Source organism: Lissotriton vulgaris, chromosome 8, assembly GCF_964263255.1.
Source record: "Lissotriton vulgaris chromosome 8, aLisVul1.2, whole genome shotgun sequence".
NCBI classification, from domain to species: domain Eukaryota; kingdom Metazoa; phylum Chordata; class Amphibia; order Caudata; family Salamandridae; genus Lissotriton; species Lissotriton vulgaris.
The window spans coordinates 12,421,281-12,443,146 of record NC_141696.1 but is presented as its reverse complement, the minus strand read 5'-3'; the positions used below and the strand labels follow the sequence as shown (position 1 = coordinate 12,443,146).

The following is a 21,866-nucleotide window of genomic DNA, read 5'->3' as shown; positions in this document are numbered from 1 at the left end:
AGTGACCCGAGGTCAGGTCACTCCCCACGCCGGTGGCATGTTCTCTTATTGCGAAAGATCTGATAATTCATGAAGAGAGAGTTAGCACTCCTAGAGGGTCTAGCCCCAGCAGATAGTTCCAGTTTTTGCGCTAGATAACTGGGGGTTTTGAAATGGAGGCCTTTTTGCGATAGTCAAGCGATCTTTAGCTGTATTCTCGCTTTGTACGGCAGCCAGTTTAGGGATTTTAGGACCGGAGAGATGTGAGCATTACTTTTGGTACCAGTAACAAGTCTGGCCGCCGCATTCAGTGAGGCCCTTACTGTGGCCACGGTATATTTGAGGAGACCACAGAGCGTAGCACTGCCATAGTCAAGTCTTGTCTAAACCAGCGCTTGTACCACTTGTTTGAAGTCAGCTTGTGGGAGGAAAGATTTGAGCTTCCTGAGTATCCTCAACAGGTGGTTAGCTCCCTTGCATACTTTGCTAATATGAGTCTTCATGTTCAAGTGCTTGTCCAGAGTGATACCGAGGGATTTAGCTGAGTCAATAATGAGGGGGGAGCAGTTGGAGGCAGTGAGGTGATTCATTCAAAGTTCTAGTTTAGGGGTGTGATGTGGAGGCGATATGAGAAGGAATTCTGTTTTGGAGGTGTTGAGCAGGTGGTTCACAGTTAACCAGTTTTGAGTAGTCAGTAGTGTAGTGTTGAGTGAGGAGATGTAATCCAGGGAGGAGATTTTCAGATAGAGTTGGGGTCCTCTGCATACATATGATTTGATTTGATTATTCGATTTATAGAGCGCAGCGAATGCCCGGAGGCGTCGTGGCGCTAAGGACTCAGGAAGCGGGAAGCTAGAGTGAGATGAACTAGATATCAGCTTGGAACAGCCAAGTTTTTACTTTTTTCCTAAATGCTGGAAGATCCAAGCTGTTTTTGATTGTGAGCGGAAGACGATTCCAAAACTTGGCGGCTCCCAACAGGAAGCTCCTTCCTCTCCATCTAACCTGCTTAAACCTGGGCATGTGCAGCAGTCTATGATGTGCAGATCTGAGATTCCTGGTCGGTGAATGTCCATGGAATTTAGCTAGTGGTTCCAAGAACAAGTTGAAGAGTATGGGGGATAGGGTGGACCCTTGGGGGACACCCATGGATACTGGAGATGGCTGCAAGAGAGAGTGATTCGTCTTAACTCTTTGGGATCTGTGATGGAGGAAAGATGAAAATCATTGCAACACCGGAACAGACAATACCATCATGTGCTCTAGGATGGATAGGAGGTTGTCATGATTAACAGTGTCAAAAGAAGAGGAAAGATCAAGGAGGATAAGGAGGCATGATTCATTTTGATCAAGCATTTTTAGAATGTCGTCCATAACATGAGTGAGAGCCGATTCGGTGCTGTGCCCACTACGAAAGCCAGATTGATGTTGGTCCAGGAGATGGAACTTCTCATTGTGAGCACAGAGTTGAGACTGGACACATTTTTCTAGGAGTTTGGCGATGGTGGGGATGTTGGAGATAGGGCGGAAGTTGTTGAGGTCAGCGCTGTCTGCAGTAGGTTTTTTAATATGGGTGTTACCTGAGCTGCTTTTAGGCACTCTGGGATTGTGCATTGTGCCAGAGACGTGTTGACAATCTTTGTCCAGATGGGAGAGACGATATCCTTGATTTCTTTCAAGATGGAAACGGGTCTCTGAAGTGATTAGAAGGGTTGATATTCTGAAGAACCTTTTTAATGTCTCTTTCACTGATGGGGGTAAAGGTGTCCCAGGAGGCATTATTCTTGATGCCCAGGCTCAGCGGTTTGATCTTTACTAGAGGCAGAGTGCTCAGTTTGCCCACTATCGGTGAACAGGGCAGGTGAATGGAGCACAGTGTGATGCACGATATGGCGAGGTGGTTCCCAAGTGGGCTAATGGTCACTGTGTCCTCCACACTCCTGCCTTGAGGCGAGGGTCTGATGACTTCAAAGTATAGGTGCACCACAGCCCGCAGGTCTGCTGCTATGATGCAGGGTGAGGGGTCTGTCAGGGGGCCTCAGGGATGTAAGGTGGGATTGAGCCCCATGTGTCCCTGAAGGATCTACTCTGCTGCTGGTGCAACACAGAGTGCTGCTGAGGAGGGGGCTCCTTTACTTACCTCTTTCTCTTTAGCTTTAGACCCCCCCTGATAGGGAAGGAGGGTGAGGCAGGGATGGGCGAGGTGTCGGAGGACACATCTGCAGGCGATAGACAAAAGAGCAGTAACAGAGACCACAGTAGTATGCTATCTGCCTGGCTGCTGGTGGGCTGCAGTAACGTAACTAAACTTGAGGGTACATATTGGGGCCTCCACTCTTCAGACCCATTCAGGAGCCCTCAGTCACCACCCGTGCACAGTCCCAGAGGGAGCCCCTTGGGGCCCAGTGCACTGTGAGGGCTATAGTTACGCCACTGGTCAGCTGCTGAAACAAGAGAGAGAGGAGGCAGAGGGTTATGAGCCCAAGTCACCCACCAGTGCCTAGACCGGCCGCTTCCGTGCACACCCCTGCTCAGACCCTTTGCTGCTGTCCGGTATATAAGACACCAGCAGGGCCGGCCTAAATCGGATTGATTCGGACAGCGCCCTGGGCGGAAAGAAAATGTGGTCTTTATTATACAGGCTGGGGGTTGTTGCACTGTGACGGCAGGAGGTGTAAGATGGGGGAGGTCAGGGTGTTGATGGGGGGTCTAACAATTACACTGAGGTGCATTCATGGCTGATTATGATTACAAAGTCTTTAACAGGACCCGATAGACACTAAGTGGGATGGACAAGCTGCTGTTTGCATGACATAAAAATCCAGCAGCTCCCTGCTGCACCCATCAAAATATTGGCGCCAAGGGCCAGGGTCCAGCTTGCCCATGGCCAAGGTGGGCCCTGCAGGCAGGGATGACAGCTGCCTACAACCATCTACTGTCCAAATAGCCTCCTCTCACTCCATAAGCAGTCTGTGTCTGGTGACTCCTCCAGTGCAGCACACCACACACACTCTGCTCTCTGCTCCTTGCCACACCGCACGCATTCTGCTCTCTGCTCCATGCCACACAACATGCACTCTGCTCTATGCTTCGCACCATGCAGCAAGCACTCTGCTCCATGCCACACAGCACGCACTCTGCTCCGTGCTACACCGCACGCACTCTGCTCTTTACCACACAGCATGTACTCTGCTCCGTGCTACACCGCATGCACTCTGCTCTATGCTCCGCACCACACAGCACACACACTGCCCTGCGCCACACCACATACACTCTGCTCTATGCCACACCGAACGCACTCTAATCCATGCCACGCCACACAAACTCTTCTCCATGCCACTATGCACGCACTCTGCTCTATGCTCCAAATCACACAGCACGCACTCTGCTCCAGGCTACACTGCATGCACTGTGCTCTCTGTTCCATGCCACACCGCACGCACTCTACTCTTTGCTCCATGCCACACCGCACACACTCTGCTCTCTGCTCCATGCCACACCGCACACATTCTGCTCCATGCCACGCCACACACACTCTGCAACATGCCACACTGTACGCACTATGATCTCTGCTCCATGCCACACCGCACGCACTCTGCTCTCAGCTCCGTGCCACATTGCACACACCCTGCGCTCTGCTCCGCGCCACACAGCACGCACTCTGCTCTATACTTCGCATCACACAGCACGCACTCTGCTCCATGCCACACCACACGCACTCTGCTCTCTGCTCCATGCCTCACCGCACGCAGTCTGCTCTATGCTCTGCACCACACAGCACGCACTCTGCTCCAGGCTACAGTGCCCACACTCTGCTCTCTGCTCCATGCCACACTGCACACTCTCTCCTCACTGCTCCATGCCATACCACACACATTCTGCTCCATGCCACACTGCACACACTCTGCAACATGCCACACCGAACGCACTCTGCTCTCTGCTCCATGCCACGCCACACAAACTCTTCTCCATGCCACCCCGCACGCACTCTGCTCTATGCTCCAAATCACACAGCACGCACTCTGCTCCAGGCTACACTGCATGCACTGTGCTCTCTGTTCCATGCCACACCGCACGCACTCTACTCTTTGCTCCATGCCACACCGCACACACTCTGCTCTCTGCTCCATGCCACACCACACACATTCTGCTCCATGCCACGCCACACACACTCTGCAACATGCCACACTGTACGCACTCTGATCTCTGCTCCATGCCACACCGCACGCACTCTGCTCTCAGCTCCGTGCCACATTGCACACACCCTGCGCTCTGCTCCGCGCCACACAGCACGCACTCTGCTCTACACTTCGCATCACACAGCACGCACTCTGCTCCATGCCACACCACACGCACTCTGCTCTCTGCTCCATACCTCACCGCACGCAGTCTGCTCTATGCTCTGCACCACACAGCATGCACTCTGCTCCAGGCTACAGTGCCCACACTCTGCTCTCTGCTCCATGCCACACTGCACACTCTCTCCTCTCTGCTCCATGCCATACCACACACATTCTGCTCCATGCCACACTGCACACACTCTGCAACATGCCACACTGCATGCACTCTGCTCTAAGCTTCACACCACACAGCACGCACTCTGCTCCATGCCACTCTGCACACACTCAGCTCTCTGCTCCATGCCACACTGCATGCACTCAGCTCTATGCTCTGCCCCACACCGCACACACTCTGCTCCAGGCTACAGTGCCCACACTCTGCTCTCTGCTCCATGCCACACTGCACACTCTCTCCTCTCTGCTCCATGCCATACCACACACATTCTGCTCCATGCCACACTGCACACACTCTGCAACATGCCACACTGCACACTCTCTCCTCTCTGCTCCATGCCATACCACACACATTCTGCTCCATGCCACACTGCACACACTCTGCAACATGCCACACTGCATGCACTCTGCTCTATACTTCGCATCACACAGCACGCACTCTGCTCCATGCCACACCACATGCACTCTGCTCTCTGCTCCATGCCTCACTGCACGCAGTCTGCTCTATGCTCTGCACCACACAGCACGCACTCTGCTCCAGGCTACAGTGCCCACACTCTGCTCTCTGCTCCATGCCACACTGCACACTCTCTCCTCTCTGCTCCATGCCATACCACACACATTCTGCTCCATGCCACACTGCACACACTCTGCAACATGCCACACTGCATGCACTCTGCTCTAAGCTTCACACCACACAGCACGCACTCTGCTCCATGCCACTCTGCACACACTCAGCTCTCTGCTCCATGCCACACTGCATGCACTCAGCTCTATGCTCTGCCCCACACCGCACACACTCTGCTCCATGCCACACCACACACACTCTGCTCTCTGCTCCATGCCTCACTGCACGCAGTCTGCTCTATGCTCTGCCCCACACCGCACACACTCTACTCTGCACCTCACCACACACACTCTGCTCTCTGCTGCACTCCACACTTCAGCGCCACTCAAGCTCCGCCCCCCCCCCAGCTTTCACTTCTGTAAGGTCAAGTAGAAGCTCTAAGTCAATTGAAGGTAGAAACATTGGCAACACACTGGCTGTTCTTTTCATTTCAGCAGGTCAGATTGCAGAGTGGGCATGCCTTCAACATTGTATGAATTGTGGTGATTTTTCATGTCCTAAGAAAATATTGTACCACTAGATAGCAATAATAATATTTATTATCATGGCTTTAAATGTATTCCTGTATGTTCTGCAAGAAATAATTCTAAAATTCTTACGTAAATTCGCTCACTTGCATGTACAAACAATCTTTTGTTTCAGCAACAGTAAGATTTACTTAAAGTTTAATTGTAGAAAGTGGTTGTGAAGTAACAACTACCACCTAACATGACAGCCATGCAAAAGCAAATGCTGAAAAGCAGGGGAGGGACAGGAACAGAGCAGAACACCCTTGCTAATCAGCCAACACTCAGTAGCGCTGGCCGCGGGCTACTGAGGAAAAGCTTGAGCACCAGCACTTACTACTTTACAAATTAATCACTGGGAAGGATGCAATGTATTCAGTCCAAGCACAGCAAAAGGTCAAAGTATTCCTGGGGGAAACATTGTTTATAACACATGCGATACATCACATGCCATTACAACGTGGTCATTACAACAACTGCATTGTTACAAAGCAATCCAATAAAACGCAAGTCGTTACAATGACTTGCTGTAGGGGGCAGAAGGTGTTGGATTTAAAATCCAACACCTACCCTACAGTTGCACAAGACTGGAGTTGGAAAGGTAAATTATACTATTCCAAAATCCAGCGCGCCCCCTACAGCAAGTAGTTGTATTGGCTTGTGTTGTAATGGCATGCAATGTATGGTATGCATTGTAACGTGGCCTATTCATCCCTGGGTGGGGCAAACAGAAGAATAAAGATGCAAACATTCAAATGAGCATTAGGGATCCAAAATATACAGCAAAGCCATCCAATCAGGAAAAAGGGAATGGACCAAAGTCCACTATACATATGTAAATATATGGCAAAATCTTGTAAAAAGAGTAGGTCTGCAACAGACAGCTAAATCTGTCCGTAGCAGGACTTGAAATAAAGCAAGGGCGTTTGACCTTGGCAAAAGGTGAAGGGAAAGTTCAAATCCTGCAGGCCAGGAACAAATGGTGTCTCTGAGGAGCAGAGGGGTTGGAAAACTACTATACAGATGATGGAAAGACAAATATTATGCTGGTTTCCAAAGTGCCCAGTTTGATAATATTGTGCTGCTGTTATTTGTTAATACAGATTTTTAGATGATTTTGCAGTACTCTCCTGTTGTTTTCCAGATTCCACACACTACAGTGACTGCTACTGTTTTCATTAAAGCACAATAAGATAAGGTGTGTAGTTGTTTCCCTGTGGTGAACACTCTGAGATGATGCTGTTCACAGTCTTGTTGTAATATATAGTGCATATATATAGTGCATATATATGCGGTGTTATGTTTGTCAATAGTGCACACCCTGTGATGATGCTGTTGTTGTTTACCTTTAGTAAAGACTCTGAGATGACTGTATATTTATTTATTTTTCACAATGTGCAGTCTTCTTGTTTTATATAATGCACACTTTGAGATGATGTATTGCTCCTTCACAACATTTGCACTTTGAACTGATTGTGTTGTTGTTTTCCACAGTGCACATGCTTAGATTGTTGTGTTGTTGTTTTCCACAGTGCATATGCTGAGATTGTTGTGTTGTGTTTTGCACAGTGCACATGCTCAGATTGTTGTGTTGTGTTTCCCACAGTGCACATGTTGAGATGGTTGTTTTGTGTTTCCCAAAGTGCCCATGCTGAGTTGGTTGTGTTCTTGTTTTCTAGACATGGGATTGACGTCACCAAAGATATGAGGCATCTTCTAAATGGCGGCACACACCTGAACATTAATAATGGAGGGGAACCCTCCCAACTCTTGGTCCATGGGCTACTAGCTTTCTCTGTTGGACTTGATGATTCGCATCGTTCATTTCTGGCTGCAGCACACTATGGTAAAGGCCGTGTTGTCGTGGCAGGCCATGAGACCCAAATAAACTCAGCTTGTCTTAAGACCTTCCTCCTCAATGCAGTTTCTTGGCTGGATGCAGGGAGGAAGGGGAAGATTGGCATGGTGAGTGGTCTGAAGGGACTCCATGATCTTCTCAATGAGAACAAGTTGCCAAGTGAAATTTCTAACCTGATCCCAACTCTTAGCGTCTACTGCTGTCAATCGTACAGTGATAGTGAGGCGCAGAAAATCCAAGAGTTTGTGGCTGAAGGAGGGGGCTTGCTCATTGGAGGCCACGCGTGGTGGTGGGCAAGGCAGCATCCAGGCCAATATGCTGTAGCAGACTATCCAGGCAATAAAATACTGAATACATTTGGAATCTCCATCCTGAGCCAAACCATTTTGGCTAAAAATTACAAAGCAATGAATCCCGAAGATGCACCGAAGGTATACCACTTCCGCAGAGCTCTTTCCAAGTTCCTGCAAGAGAGCAGTGGAAAGCAGGATACAGAGCCATTTCCAGCATCTCGGATCAAAAAACTGGGGCAAGACTGTGCTGAAATGTTGAAACTCTCCGCAGAAGGCTCTGCAACGGTCCACTCAATTCACCAAATCTTGAAGGATCTTCTGCACCGCTCTGGGGTTCCAGAAGTGAGCAAACAAAAGCCGATTAAACACCACTCCAACAAGTCACTGCTGATTGGGTTGGCGACATCTCTCTATGAACATTACCCCAAGCTGTTCGAGGTCTACAGACACCCTAAGTTGTCCGATTTATCTGACGTCACTCTCTCTATTGACGCCAACAATAAAGGTATGGCTAAATCCAGGAGGGTGGATGGGTTTTAAAATTCATAGCAAAATAGACAATCACTCACAGCCACTGGGCATGTTGGCTTTATGATGTTATGCAAATATTTATTTTTTATGACAGTTTTGATTTCAGTTTGAGGCTTGGGTGCACAGGCTCTTTGGAGCTTTACATACTCCTTGCCCCCACTGAACAAGTGCTGATCAAACTGTAGTCTCAGAGATGTAGACACAGGCCAGAGCAGTGCAAGCTGCACATCCCTTGTTGCACAGGGTTTATTGTACAAGATATCTTTGCAAACAACATGAAAGCCTGCTCATAGTAGCAGGTGGCCCTAGTTTAGAACTGGATACGCACGATGTTGAATAAAGACCTGCCCTTCTAGTAGGTTAGCAGACATTCTTTTGGCGGAGTGATTGGATAAGTACACATATGTCACATCAGGCCCCTCCCCCTCCCTGCACCACTCTGCAAACACGCCCCGTGGCAGGTTTTAAGTTGGGGGATTAATTCCCCTTGAATCCTGAGGGTCCCTGGGGGCCAACTAGCCCCCCTGCTACCTCCAGTAAGCACCACAGAGTTGCATTGCAGAGAGGTGTAAAAAGGGGCATGGCCCCGGACCACCTCTCTGCAACGCAGCTCTTTGGAGCTTACTGGAGGTACCTGGTGGGCTAGTTGCCCCCCAGGGCCCCTCAGGATTCAAGGGGAATTAATCCCCCAACTTAAAACCCACCAGGGGGCGCGTTTGCACACTAGTGAAGGGAGGGTCTGATGTGATATGTGTGTACTTACCCAATAACTCCGCCAAAACCAAAGCACTATAAATTTACCATGCACTCTCCTTGCAGCACTTTAATCATCCAGTCACTACCAATGCACTCATGCAATGACCCATGCACTAACTCATGCACTGCTACAATACCCTGAGCACTACACATGCAGTCCAGCCATCGCCCTGTCAGTCCCCATGCACTCCTCCAATCACCCAGCGAGCACCATGTACTTAGCCAATCACTCCTCCAAAACCCAAGCACTTATAAATTCACCATGCACTCTCCTTGCAGTACTCTAATCATCCTATCAGTACCCATGTACTCATGCAATGAGCCAGGCACTAACACATGCACTGCTACAAAACCCTGAGCACTACTGATTCAGTCCTGCCATTTCCTTGTCACTACCCAAGCACTCATCCAATCACCCAGCCAGTTCCATGTCCTATTCTAATCACTGCGCCAAAACACAAGCACTTATAAATTCACCATGCACTCTCCTTGCAGTACTCTAATCATCCTATCAGTACCCATGTACTCATGCAATGAGCCAGGCACTAACACATGCACTGCTACAAAACCCTGAGCACTACTGATTCAGTCCTGCCATTTCCTTGTCACTACCCAAGCACTCCTCCAATCACCCAGCCAGTTCCATGTCCTATTCTAATCACTGCGCCAAAACACAAGCACTTATAAATTCACCATGCACTCTCCTTGCAGTACTCTAATCATCCTATCAGTACCCATGTACTCATGCAATGAGCCAGGCACTAACACATGCACTGCTACAAAACCCTGAGCACTACTGATTCAGTCCTGCCATTTCCTTGTCACTACCCAAGCACTCCTCCAATCACCCAGCCAGTTCCATGTCCTATTCTAATCACTGCGCCAAAACACAAGCACTTATAAATTCACCATGCACTCTCCTTGCAGTACTCTAATCATCCAGGGCCCGATTCACAGAACTAACTTAAGATAAAATCCTAAACTTATTACCATTTTGGTATTCACAGAAGGCACTTACTCATTTTAGTATTCACAGAAGGCACTTACTCATTTCAGTATTCACAGAAGTTAGGAGTCCTAACTTTAGGACTCCTAAATGCCTTCTGTGAATACCGAAATTCTTAGTTAGGATTTTTCTCAGTTTAGGAGTTCTAAAGTTTTGTATTTGAGTTGTAAATGTTGTTTAGTATGTTTATAATTTTTCACAGTCTTTTTTCAGATACTTTATTTGATTTTTCACATAGATGCGTTCATTTATTTATCAAGGGAAATAGTTATTTTTAGGAGTGTGCAAAGTTTACGCTGTTTACATTTTAATTTAAGTAATTAAGTGAAATGTTTTGTAAAACTGCACAAAAAGCAATTCTGTCACTTAACATTATATTTCATGGGGTGGGCGATATATTCCACTGCTGCAGTGGATTTGGTGGAATTTTGGCCACTCTAATAGTACTTTTAATGCGGACTTCAGGCAAACTTTCGCCAATTGCCACATGGCATAGTTTTACTCTCATGTGGCTCAAAACTGAAAGTTGGCAAACACAAGCGAGATTTGGCGCCCCCTAGTGCGATGTTCAGTCGCTAGGAGGTGCCCCTGATAGATTCTCCAATGCGGGAGGTCGCAATTGTTCACAGTCAGAAAGCTGCCACTCAAGATGAAAATCTATTCAAATGGTAGCAAAATCAACTCAAGAAGCTTACTAACACCAGTCCCTTCTTCAACACCCATGTTGTTCTTAAATATTCAACATAGAGCGTTAACCCCTGGTGAATCCCACTCCTTTATCTTATAACATGGTATCGCCTATTCATTAGCGCAGAAACTGCTTTAAACATGTTCACTCTTACCATGACATCTGATCAATCGGTTTATTTAAAACAACAATTCCAGAAATGCCAACTCCTTTTAAAACAACATGCCGGGTGCTATCAAGTCATGTTTCTGTTTTCTAGCGCGCCATGTTGAATATTTGAGAACAACACAGGTGTTGAAGAAGGGACTGGTGTTAGTATGCTGGTGTAAACTCTCTGGGAACAGGTCAGATTAACTTGTTGCGCTTCATTTACTGCTTATTGAAAACATTATCCTCGTGTACAATAGATGGATTTCGTGTTTTAATTTAAGTGAAGTGTATTATTATGTTGACAAAGATGGGTAAAACATATATGTGTTGGTATTTTTAGATGCCCCTGATAAAGGGAATCTTTTCCAGAAATGCATTGGGTTGTTGTAATCAAATCATGACATGTGGTACCTACCTTTTGCTCCTGAGCCTCTGTGAACATCTTCGTAAAGTATTAATATGAATACAATGAATTGAATGAAAAGTCAAGAACGAAGGGTGAAAAATAACGGTGAAAAATAAGGACAAAATAGAAGATAAAATGATCTGAATTTAATTTATTGGATTCATATAGTCTTGTGGCTGTGAAGCTTGGTGGAACCACTGACGGTTCCCTTGTGGTTTGTGATATTGCAGCGCAATGGGACGAAGCGCGGAGCAAGTATGCACGTCGATAAAGTTTAAATCGGTGTAAGCATGGACTAAATTTGATAACAAGGTGTGCATCTCTCACCCCTGCTTAAGCTTATTGTAATTTAAATATTGTCAGGCATAACTTTTTTAAACCAAGTTATTTTTTTGATTTTTCCTTTGTTTTGTAATATTTTTCATGTTTTTGATATTATCATGGGACTACTGTAGTCACACGTGGTGTTCTATTTTTTGGGTAGTTATTTTTGCATTTTTTTGAGAATCTATTTTGTGCATACATTTTGCAAATGTTTTTTTGACTTGTGATTTCATTTAACAGTACTTCATCTGTGAAATATTATGTTGAATTTTATTTTCTATATTTACATTAATGAGTGGGCAATGTTAATTTGTTGTTTGTATGTATGTTGGTTTATTAGATACTAGCAGCCCGTCCCGACGTTGTCCGGGTATGAATTGCTGCCGGCCAATAGTATATTATTTTGTAGGATTTCGTTTTGATAGCATTTCTTATCTGTGACAGGCCTGTGAAACGCTCCGATTCACAGTGCACTGCTGATGCACTTAAGAGTGGCTGAGCAGCGGGGCGGGGCTTGCGCGCCGCTGTAGCATGGCGTGTCGCGCTTGAGCTCCGGGGTCCATCCAAGTTTCGCATCACTTATAAAGGACGTCCCAGGATCTTCGATGAACCGGCAGACTTGACAACGTTCTTAGACAACCAGGAGGAAATAGAGATGGAGATTCAAAGAGCAACGTCGCAGGCTCCTGGGGCCTCAGGGACCTGATTTGTTTCTCTCTCTACTTGTGGTTGTGCTGTTTTCAAGATAAATTCCTCTTCTTTCTTTCTAGTAGTGTTTACACGCTAATTTGCTCCTCTGCTATTGTACTTTCTTTCTTTTCTTTCTCTTCTCCATACTACTCTTGAATCTCTTCTTCCTTCTCAAATCCGTCCTCTCAGCCTCTTTTTCTGGTCTATCCTTTACATGGTACTTGCCTTGTTATAGTTATTGGGTGCAGATTTCTTGGTTGTAATTAATATACTTTTTCTATTTTCACTAGCACTTTTTTTTCTCATCTTTACCTTATACTAGGTATCGTTCTAGTATAGCGGGGTAGAATTCTCCTTACTGTTTCTGCTCCTTTTCCTCTTCCATCTCTGTTTCTTCCTCGTCTCTACATGCTCCTCTCTTGCACTTATCTTTTTTCCTTCTACGATTCCACTTTATAGTATAGTTATATGTAATTGTTGTTATTATTAATATGTGATTTCGGTGCATATTCGTTACTGTATTTATGAAATGTTACATATTATTTAGGTTGTTTACTGCATAATTAAGCTTTTATTGCATTTTTTATTCTATTGTTCTTCACTATATGATCTTGTTCATGTTATGATATCGCTAATCTACTCTGAAGTGTATTATTCCTCTTATAGCATCTCAGCTCCTCATTTTCAAAATGTATGTGTACTGAGTTCGGCTGTTTCTTCATATTGTTTGTTTATCTTAATGAGATTTTTTCTAATAATGGGCTGTTTCTCCTTACCAGCTTTTGCTCTTAATACGGTTCCCCTACTCGCCCTTTCCACGTTCTCCCTTGCATGATATGGGTCTCTTTTAGACCTCCCCCTCTGCCTCTTCTCTTTTTCTCTTTTTCTCTTCTTGTCTTTCTTCTCTTCTGGCCTTTCTTTTTTCCTGGTTCTCCCACATGGTTGCTCCCGTAACATCTATTTTGCTTAATAGCTGGTCTACTGTTTTTTTGCACCCCGTTCTTTGTCTGTCATCAATGCTGTCTCCGTTTGTATCCCCCTTTGTTCCATGCCAGGTTTAAATGTATTATCCCTTAATGTTAAGGGTTTATATCATCCAGTGAAACGATCTAAAATCTTGGATTACTGTAAGTCGCTCTCGGCAGACTTAGTCCTCTTTCAAGAATCTAAAATTACCAGTAGAGAAGCTTTATTTTTAAAGAAAGAATGGGTGTCGGATGTGTCTTGTTCTGATGCTTCTGGTAAACGCAATGGTGTGCTTATGTTAGTTTCGAGGAATTCAGGGTTATCAATTATCTCTTCTGAGCATGATTCTGAGGGTCGCTGGCTTTTATCTAAATTGTCGGATGGTCAACATGACTTGTTTGTTATGAATATATATGCCCCGAATGTTGATAATCCAGCCTTTTGGAAATCCATTTCTAAAAAATTGCATGACACCCCTCATGCTGGCAATCTCATTGTTGGTGGCGATTTTAACTTACCAATGGATCCTTTATTGGACAGGAACTCTGCATTTCAGTTTAGTCCGCCTAAAGCACATAAACAGATGATTAACATGTGTTCCATTGCTCAATTGCATGATATTTGGCGTCTCCATAATCCCACTGGCAGTGACTTTTCTTTTTTTTCTTCCCCTCATTCCTCATTCTCTCGTATTGACTATCTCCTGGTTCACTCTTCTCTTGTCTCAGCTTCTTCCTCTCCGCTGATTCATCCCATTGTCATTTCTGATCATGCTGCGGTCACTTTTACGCTCTCGACCTTTGCGCCGAAACCGCGTGGTCGTTCCTGGAGACTTAATACGGAAGTGTTACATGACTCTTCCCAGGTGGATAAATTTTCCACGGATATAAACACTTTTTTCCGTGAAAATGAGGATTCTGTATCTTCTCCAATAACTTTATGGGACTCTTTTAAGTGTACTTTTCGGGCCAAGTTATAGCATGCATGTCCAAACGTAACTTGGCGATTAAGGGGGAACTTACTGACTTATCTTCTAACATCAAAACTCTGGAGGCCTCCTTTAGACATACCAAAGATCCGACTACCCTACAACAAATTAAGCTCCTAAAATACAAATATAATACTATTGTCACTAAAAGAGCTCATATTGGCTTCCAGGCGCAAAAGTCCAAGAAGTTACTTTTAAAGAATCGCGCTGGGAAACTCTTGGCTGCCACATTAAAATTCCAAGATTCTTCCTATAAGTCCTCCCAGATCTCTTCTATTAAAGATCACACTGGCTCTACCAAATTCCAAACTGAGGAAATTCTTGAAGTCTTTCGCGATTTCTATAACAAATTATACACCCCCTCTAACCAGGCTTCTTTTGACAAGTGCCAAGACTTTTTAAAATCAATTCCGATTCAATCAGTCTCAGAAGAAGATCGCTCTACTCTGAATGCTCCTATCTCACCGGAGGAAATAGCGGCTGCTATCAAGGCCACCCGTTCGGGGAAAGCTCCTGGTCCAGACGGATACCCGATATTATTTTATAAAACCTTTCTCCCGCTACTTGTTCCTAAGCTACAAGCTGTCTTTGACACTTTCGTTCGTAATGGTTCTGTTTCTGGTACAGCTGCTGATGCCACAATAGTAGTGATCCCGAAAGAAGGTAAGGATCATTCAGATCCTAAGAATTTCCGCCCTATTTTGCTTCTTAATATGGAAGCGAAGATTTTTGCTAAAATCTTGGCTAAACGTCTAGAATCTTTTATTCCTAATCTAGTTCATCCCTCCCAAACTGGATTTGTTAAGGGTAGACTGGCAAGAGACAATATCCGCACTTTCTGTCATATTATTGGAGCGGCTAAGCGATCCCAACTACCTGCCGCGGCCTTGGCCCTCGATGCGGAAAAGGCCTTCGATAAGGTCTCTTGGCCTTTCCTTCGAGCTGTCTTATGTGCACATAACCTCGGGGACTCTTTTATTAACATGGTAATGTCTTTATATTCCCAACCTAAAGCTAATATTAGGGTTAATGGTTCTACATCCTCTTCTTTTAATCTTTGCCAGGGCACGAGACAAGGGTGTCCCTTATCCCCTCTCTTGTTTCTGTTATCTATTGATCCTCTCCTTCGGCTGATTGATTTACATCCTGATATCAAAGGATTTTCTTTTGGCCCTCATTGTCTTAAAACTGCTGCCTACGCTGACGATGTTCTCATTTTCTCAGATGATATAGCGTTGGCCATCCCTGCTATCTCTAACACCATTTCTTTGTTCTCTAAAGTATCCGGATACACTCTAAACAGAGATAAGACAGAAATGTTCCCTTTAAATGCCTACTGTTTTCCTGCTCATATGGGTTCGGCTGGCTTTAAGTGGCAATCTACCCATCTCAAATATCTAGGCATCTATTTCTGTTCCACGCTACATACCACGGTTGCCTATAATGAATCTCAAACTCTTACTAAAGTTCGTCGTCTTCTGGATACATGGTCTCCGAAACATATTTCGTGGTGGGGTCGCCTACAAACCCTAAAAATGATGATCACGCCGATTATTAATTTTGTCTCATCCATGATTCCGATGAAATTATCCGACTCTTTTTTTCGGGAAATCGATGGTATCACCGCCAAATTTCTTTGGAATGGCAAACGCGCTCGATTAGCATATAAATATTTACGTAGACCCTGTGATATGGGGGGTTGTAATTTCCCGGACTGGGAAAAATACCAGACGGCTTTTTTGGCCTCTCAGGGGGCCGTATGGTTCTCTCCCCCATCCCATCATATTCCTTTATGGCTACTCATAGAACAGGACTTAGCTGCACCTCTACCAATTGCCTCTCTCTGTACTACTTCCACTTTGCACATTCTGTTTTCCCGCTCTATAATTATTGATACAATTGCCGCAATTAATAGAGTAGACAGGAAGCTGGCATTTCCTCTGCACAAAACTAGATGGTCTTCCATTTGGCGTAATTCCAAAATTAAACTTAATATCACTCCCACCCTCATGTCTTATTGGGCTACGAAAGGTGTCTCTCTTGTACAACATCTGTATAGTGACTCTGGTGAACCCTTACCTTTTTCTACCTTAGCGCTCAAACACTCTCTAACTAATCTAGACTTCTATACCTTTCTTAAAATCAAGGTTGCCATCTCAAAAACTCGTCTTCACCCCTCCTCCCCTACCATCTCGCTATTTTGTATTTGGCTCAAAGCTGGTCATGTTGCCTCCCACATATATAAGTTTCTATCTTCTACTTCGCTTCCTGACCAGACGGTTGCACAACAAAAATGGATGCGTCATTTTGATCACAATATTACAGATCATTTATCATCTGAAGCTTGGCAATCCATTAGCAAATTTGCGCTCCGTAACAAAATAGCTCCTTCCCTAATACAGTCCAAGTTTTTCTCGATTAACTTACTCCACTGGACACCTGTACGTCTTCATTCTCTCAACCTTAAAGAAGATGATCTCTGCTGGAGTTGTGGCTTGGAGGCGGGTGATTTCCCTCATATGTTCTATAACTGCTCCTTACTTAAACCTTTCTGGGACCTTATTCAGCAACATTTATCTCTTATCTTTGACATTCAGCTTCCGCTCTCTTTTCCTCTAGTTATATTAGGTCCCTGGGCTGCTCCTACGCCCCTTCCCCTTGATCTGTTGCAATTACAGCTGTTAGATCTTCTTTTATCTATTGCGGTCAAGGTGATCCTTATGGATTGGAAATCTTTCTCGTCAGTCTCCTACCATACGTGGTGGGCATGGGTTTCCTTCTTACGCAGTGCTCACACCTCAGTAGATCTAGCACACCTATCGCCTTCCATTTCGAGTGGGGTTTGGGCATCCCTGGATAAATACATGGAACTCTCCTCGCAAGGTGTAGTCCCTCGATTTCCTGTTGGTTTGTCTTCTTAGTTTTTGTCTGCTAGTTACGTTACATTGGGCTATTCCTGTGGGATTCCTTCTCTCTTTCTCCCTTTTTCCTGTCCTCTCATCCCGTTCTTTCTTTCCGCTGCTATTTTCCTTTCTTTCCTTCCTTCCTCCTTTTGCTCTTTTTTCTTCCCCTGCCCCTACCCTCATCTCAGAGGCTGAAATGTTCCACGTTCTGCACGATATACCCATTATTGGCTTATATTATTAACTCCATATTGATTCCCTTCTTTCCAATTTTATTTACATCTAATTGAGTTACTGATCAAATGATATCCATGTTTGTTTTTCACGTTCTACTCATATTGGAATGTATCACCTCTTTGTATTTTGACTGCTATTATTTGGATCCTTATTTCTCTCAATAAAATCTTGTTGAACTTAAAAAGAGTGGCTGAGCAGCTAGATGCAGAGGAGTAAAGGAACATATGTACAACCTGAGGATACTACACATGCCCATTTTGTTTTTCGATTGGAAAACTTGGATCTATTTATAAACTGCCGCACAACGTGTAAAGGTCAGAGAGCACCTCAATTTCCAGTGACTGAACAGCGTTTAATTTTGAGGTCGGAGAGCTCCTTGCCGCCTTTCGCTGCCCTTCATACCTCAGCGTTTAATTTTCAAAAGAGTCGGGCAAACGGCTTACCTCATTGCGCTTGTTCCGCTTCTCTTCGCGGACTCATTGGAACCTGAGGTATTCACTCTGTCGCTGTCTTCTCTCAATGATGACGTCGTGGAACCTTGCAAAGGGTTTAGCGATCGAGATCCAGGCGTCACAAGGAATGTACTGTGCGAGCCGCCTTACTTCGGCAATGCTGCAAGCACAGTAGTATTCTACTTGCTGTTATCACGTTACGTTTCCTTGGCATTCATCTTAGTGTGGCCACGGAGAACAAGAATATACAGGTTCCTACTCGATTCTATGAGTGTAATTTATTTATCCACGCAACTTTGGCATTAAAAGAACTGCAAAGTGCTCACAGCTGAATTCTACATTCACTGATGCGCACAGCTTTTCATTAACATCTGTGTTTGTATTTAAGAAAGTCAAATTACCTCCAGTATTTCAAGACGCTTTAAATTCTTAAAGGAAACATAAACTCTTCAGTGTAATACAATGCTGCCATCTAGTGACTAAATATAATTTCATTTTTTTTCACTCTATATGTGGAACAATTACAATGTACTGCCATCTGTGATTTTTATCCTTGTCGGTCTTCACTATTAACTGTGAGGAATGTTAGTTTTGTTTTTTTTCTTTGTACAACAAGACTTAATTTCCTCATTATCTGCTCACCAGCAGAAGTAGTGGATTCCTTGACATTTAAAAAATATATATATATATATCTTTGCTTCTTTTCTTCTCTTACCTTGTACTTATTTCTTCTTTTTCTTTCCACAACTCTTTTTTGTTGTTGTTTTGTATCAACATGCTGAGCGTTGTTGCATCAGCACCCTTCTTACAAGAACCTGGAGAACCTCCTTTACAATGGAAGTTATGGTTTAGGTCTTTCAAAGCATACTTAGGTGCAATTGATGGTCAAAGGTACAGACCTGAAAGGAAAAAGAGCCTAATGTACTAACATCTAAGAGTTGAAGGACAAAATGCATTTGATCATTTACCCCCCTGTGATCCACCCGAGTTTGAAGACCCTGACGAATTTGAAATAGCTGTTGCACAGTTGTACAAACATTTTACCAAAACAAAGAATATAGTAGTCCACAGATACAAGTTTTTTACAAAGATGCAGAAACCTGAATTTGTATGAGTAACAGAAAAAGGAATCTTAGATGTGTCCTTAACGACAGTGATGATGTATTGGATGATGATGTTACCAATCAGGAATATGTTGTTGTAGTTAAAAACTGCAATGAAAAGCTTCAACATATTCCTGATCCTGAAATTTATGTTATAATTGAAAAGAGTCAAATTCAACTTCTGGTTGACACAGGAGCTCGCATCACTATTGTGTCACAAGAAAAGTATCAAAGATGCTGGTCTCAAAAAATCTTATTACCATCTGATATTCTTACTGTAGTTTTTGAAGGAAGCAAAATTCAATTGTTAGGGTATTTTTGGGCCACCATTAGTGTTTTAGGAAAAACTATTAAAGGCAAAGTATATGTTGCCAAGAGAGGGATTTATGTTCTTGGTCTCATTCACCAAGCTGAATTTGGTTTAACTCTCAAACCTGGTTTGGAGAATCCTGTTTTTATCAACAAACAATCCATTAGTAGTCACATTAATTCTACTAAAGACATTCACTCCCTTTCTAGTAACCAAGCACACAATGATTGGGAAACCAAGTTCAGTAAAGTCTTTGAAGAGAGTCTTGGCAGAATTACCAATTTTCAGCATTTCATTAAAGTCAAAGAAAATGCTAATCCTGTCAAAAACAAGTTACGTAACGTGCCATTAAGCATCAGGGATGATCTCTCTAAACGTCTGCAAATGCTATGTGACCAAGGTATAATTGAGAAAGTTGAGTCCACCCTTTGGCTTTCACCCATCGTGTGGTACTGAAAAATTCTGGACCCATGTTATAAACATTGTCGTATCATGACGACTTTGGTATCAACAGACCGGAAATGACGAGTACACTACATACGTGCATTTTCGGCGTGTTCGAGTGTTGGGATCACACTTAATCCAGAGTTTCCTTCTCGAACCCTCGGGTTCCATTTTGTGAACGGCAGCCATTTTATGATTGCCCTCACATAGACAAATGATTAAAGGCCAAACCCGAGTCCGAAGGACACGTACACCTTTGCTGACTCCTCTGTGACCTGGGCAAGCGGACTCCACTGCCTGAAGCCAAACCTGTTCGGCCAGCTCCTTTCCCAGTGGCCGAGTGAGATTAGTATCAAGGCACAACATATCATAAACCTTTCATCGCACACAAACCATGCCTAATCTTACACACACCTGTCCCTGTTTCCTTCTTTATGACTCGCTTTACGAGGAGGAGGTTCCCGTTTTTATTGGGGGTCCGCCGATATCTGATGGAAATACTGGACCTTGCCGGGTAATTGATTATGAAAAAAAGTACGTATAAAGTGGTCAGGTTCTATGGATTATTGGTCAGGAATTAATCACAGATTACTTTTTGCAAAACGGAATTATTTACCATGAAATCCCAAGGTGTAGTACACAAAACACATTTATTGCAACATTGTTGTAGTGTTATGATTAACACTGAAGCATTACCAAACATATAATTAAAGAAAGACCAATTACTTCATTGGATCAAAGGAGGACCAAAGGACATAAGTCTCAAATCTTTTCTTCTATAGCAACATTATATGCGGACAAATGTTAAACATACAGTGTATAATGAATATTTACATAGTGCGCTCAAAGTGACATGGAAAAAGGAGACAGTTAGATAGGTTGGGGGTGAATGGGTGGAGGTGAGGACTGGGTAAAGGGTGTTGTGATCTTAAAACAATCACAGTGGATTGAAAATATATCCTTTACAGACTAATTTAGTTCAACAGTTCCATTCATTTCTTTAACATAGGGTACGTGTTGCTCAAAGGAAACAGGAGCGCTTCATATAAGGCCGTCCAGTGGCCTATTGGGAATGGACCTGCGTCGGTTCCATAGTGGTGTAAGAAGCTAGGGCATCGATGTCAATTCAATCAAAAACTGCACACTTTCAGAGCAAGTAGCGTCCAGGTGTGATGGTATTAATCTGCTCTTATTAGCCAAGGAGTCTTCAATCCGGCGACCTTGAACTCGGGGGGTTTCCTTTTTTGTCCAGGTTCGCTTGGCCGCTGAGCGAGGAGGCTGGATTGGTTGAGTGCACCGTGGAGGCAGCCCCTGTCAGGCGTGTGTGCAGAGCAGCTCTTGGAGCCTCAGACAAAAAGCCGCTTGCCTACCTCGCCGAGTTAAACGGGAGACCAAGAGAAGAAAGATTCTATACATTCATCAAGACTGTGAAAGTGTACGTGAGTAAAGGAAGTACAGCTCCTCCCAGGACAAAAAAGGAAAACCCCCGAGTTCAAGGTCGCCGGATTGAAGACTCCTTGGCTAATAAGAGCAGATTAATACCATCACACCTGGACGCTACTTGCTCTGAAAGTGTGCAGTTTTTGATTGAATTGACATCGATGCCCTAGCTTCTTACACCACTATGGAACCGACGCAGGTCCATTCCCAATAGGCCACTGGACGGCCTTATATGAAGTGCTCCTGTTTCCACCCGTCCTGAAGAAGACCCCAGCCCGAGGTTTCAACCAACCCATCTATTAGGGGTCGAAACGTAGACTTGTTTTCATCCGACCTTCTTAACATAGGAAGCTATCCTTTGAGCAACACGTACCCTATGTTAAAGAAATGAATGGAACTGTTGAACTAAATTAGTCTGTAAAGGATATATTTTCAATCCACTGTGATTGTTTTAAGATCACAACACCCTTTACCCAGTCCTCACCTCCACCCATTCACCCCCAACCTATCTAACTGTCTCCTTTTTCCATGTCACTTTGAGCGCACTATGTAAATATTCATTATACACTGTATGTTTAACATTTGTCCGCATATAATGTTGCTATAGAAGAAAAGATTTGAGACTTATGTCCTTTGGTCCTCCTTTGATCCAATGAAGTAATTGGTCTTTCTTTAATTATATGTTTGGTAATGC

At 44.3% G+C, this 21,866-nt stretch overlaps 1 protein-coding gene across 1 annotated transcript in view; it reads left to right on the top strand.

Moving 5' to 3' along the window:
* Positions 1-21,866, top strand: part of LOC147693225 (TRPM8 channel-associated factor homolog) — a 177,482-nt gene that overhangs the window by 73,591 nt on the left and 82,025 nt on the right. Inside the window, exon 3 of the mRNA XM_086933631.1 lies at positions 7,307-8,283. Coding sequence (XP_086789757.1) covers positions 7,307-8,283 — 977 coding nt within the window. The remainder of the gene's footprint in view (positions 1-7,306; positions 8,284-21,866) is intronic.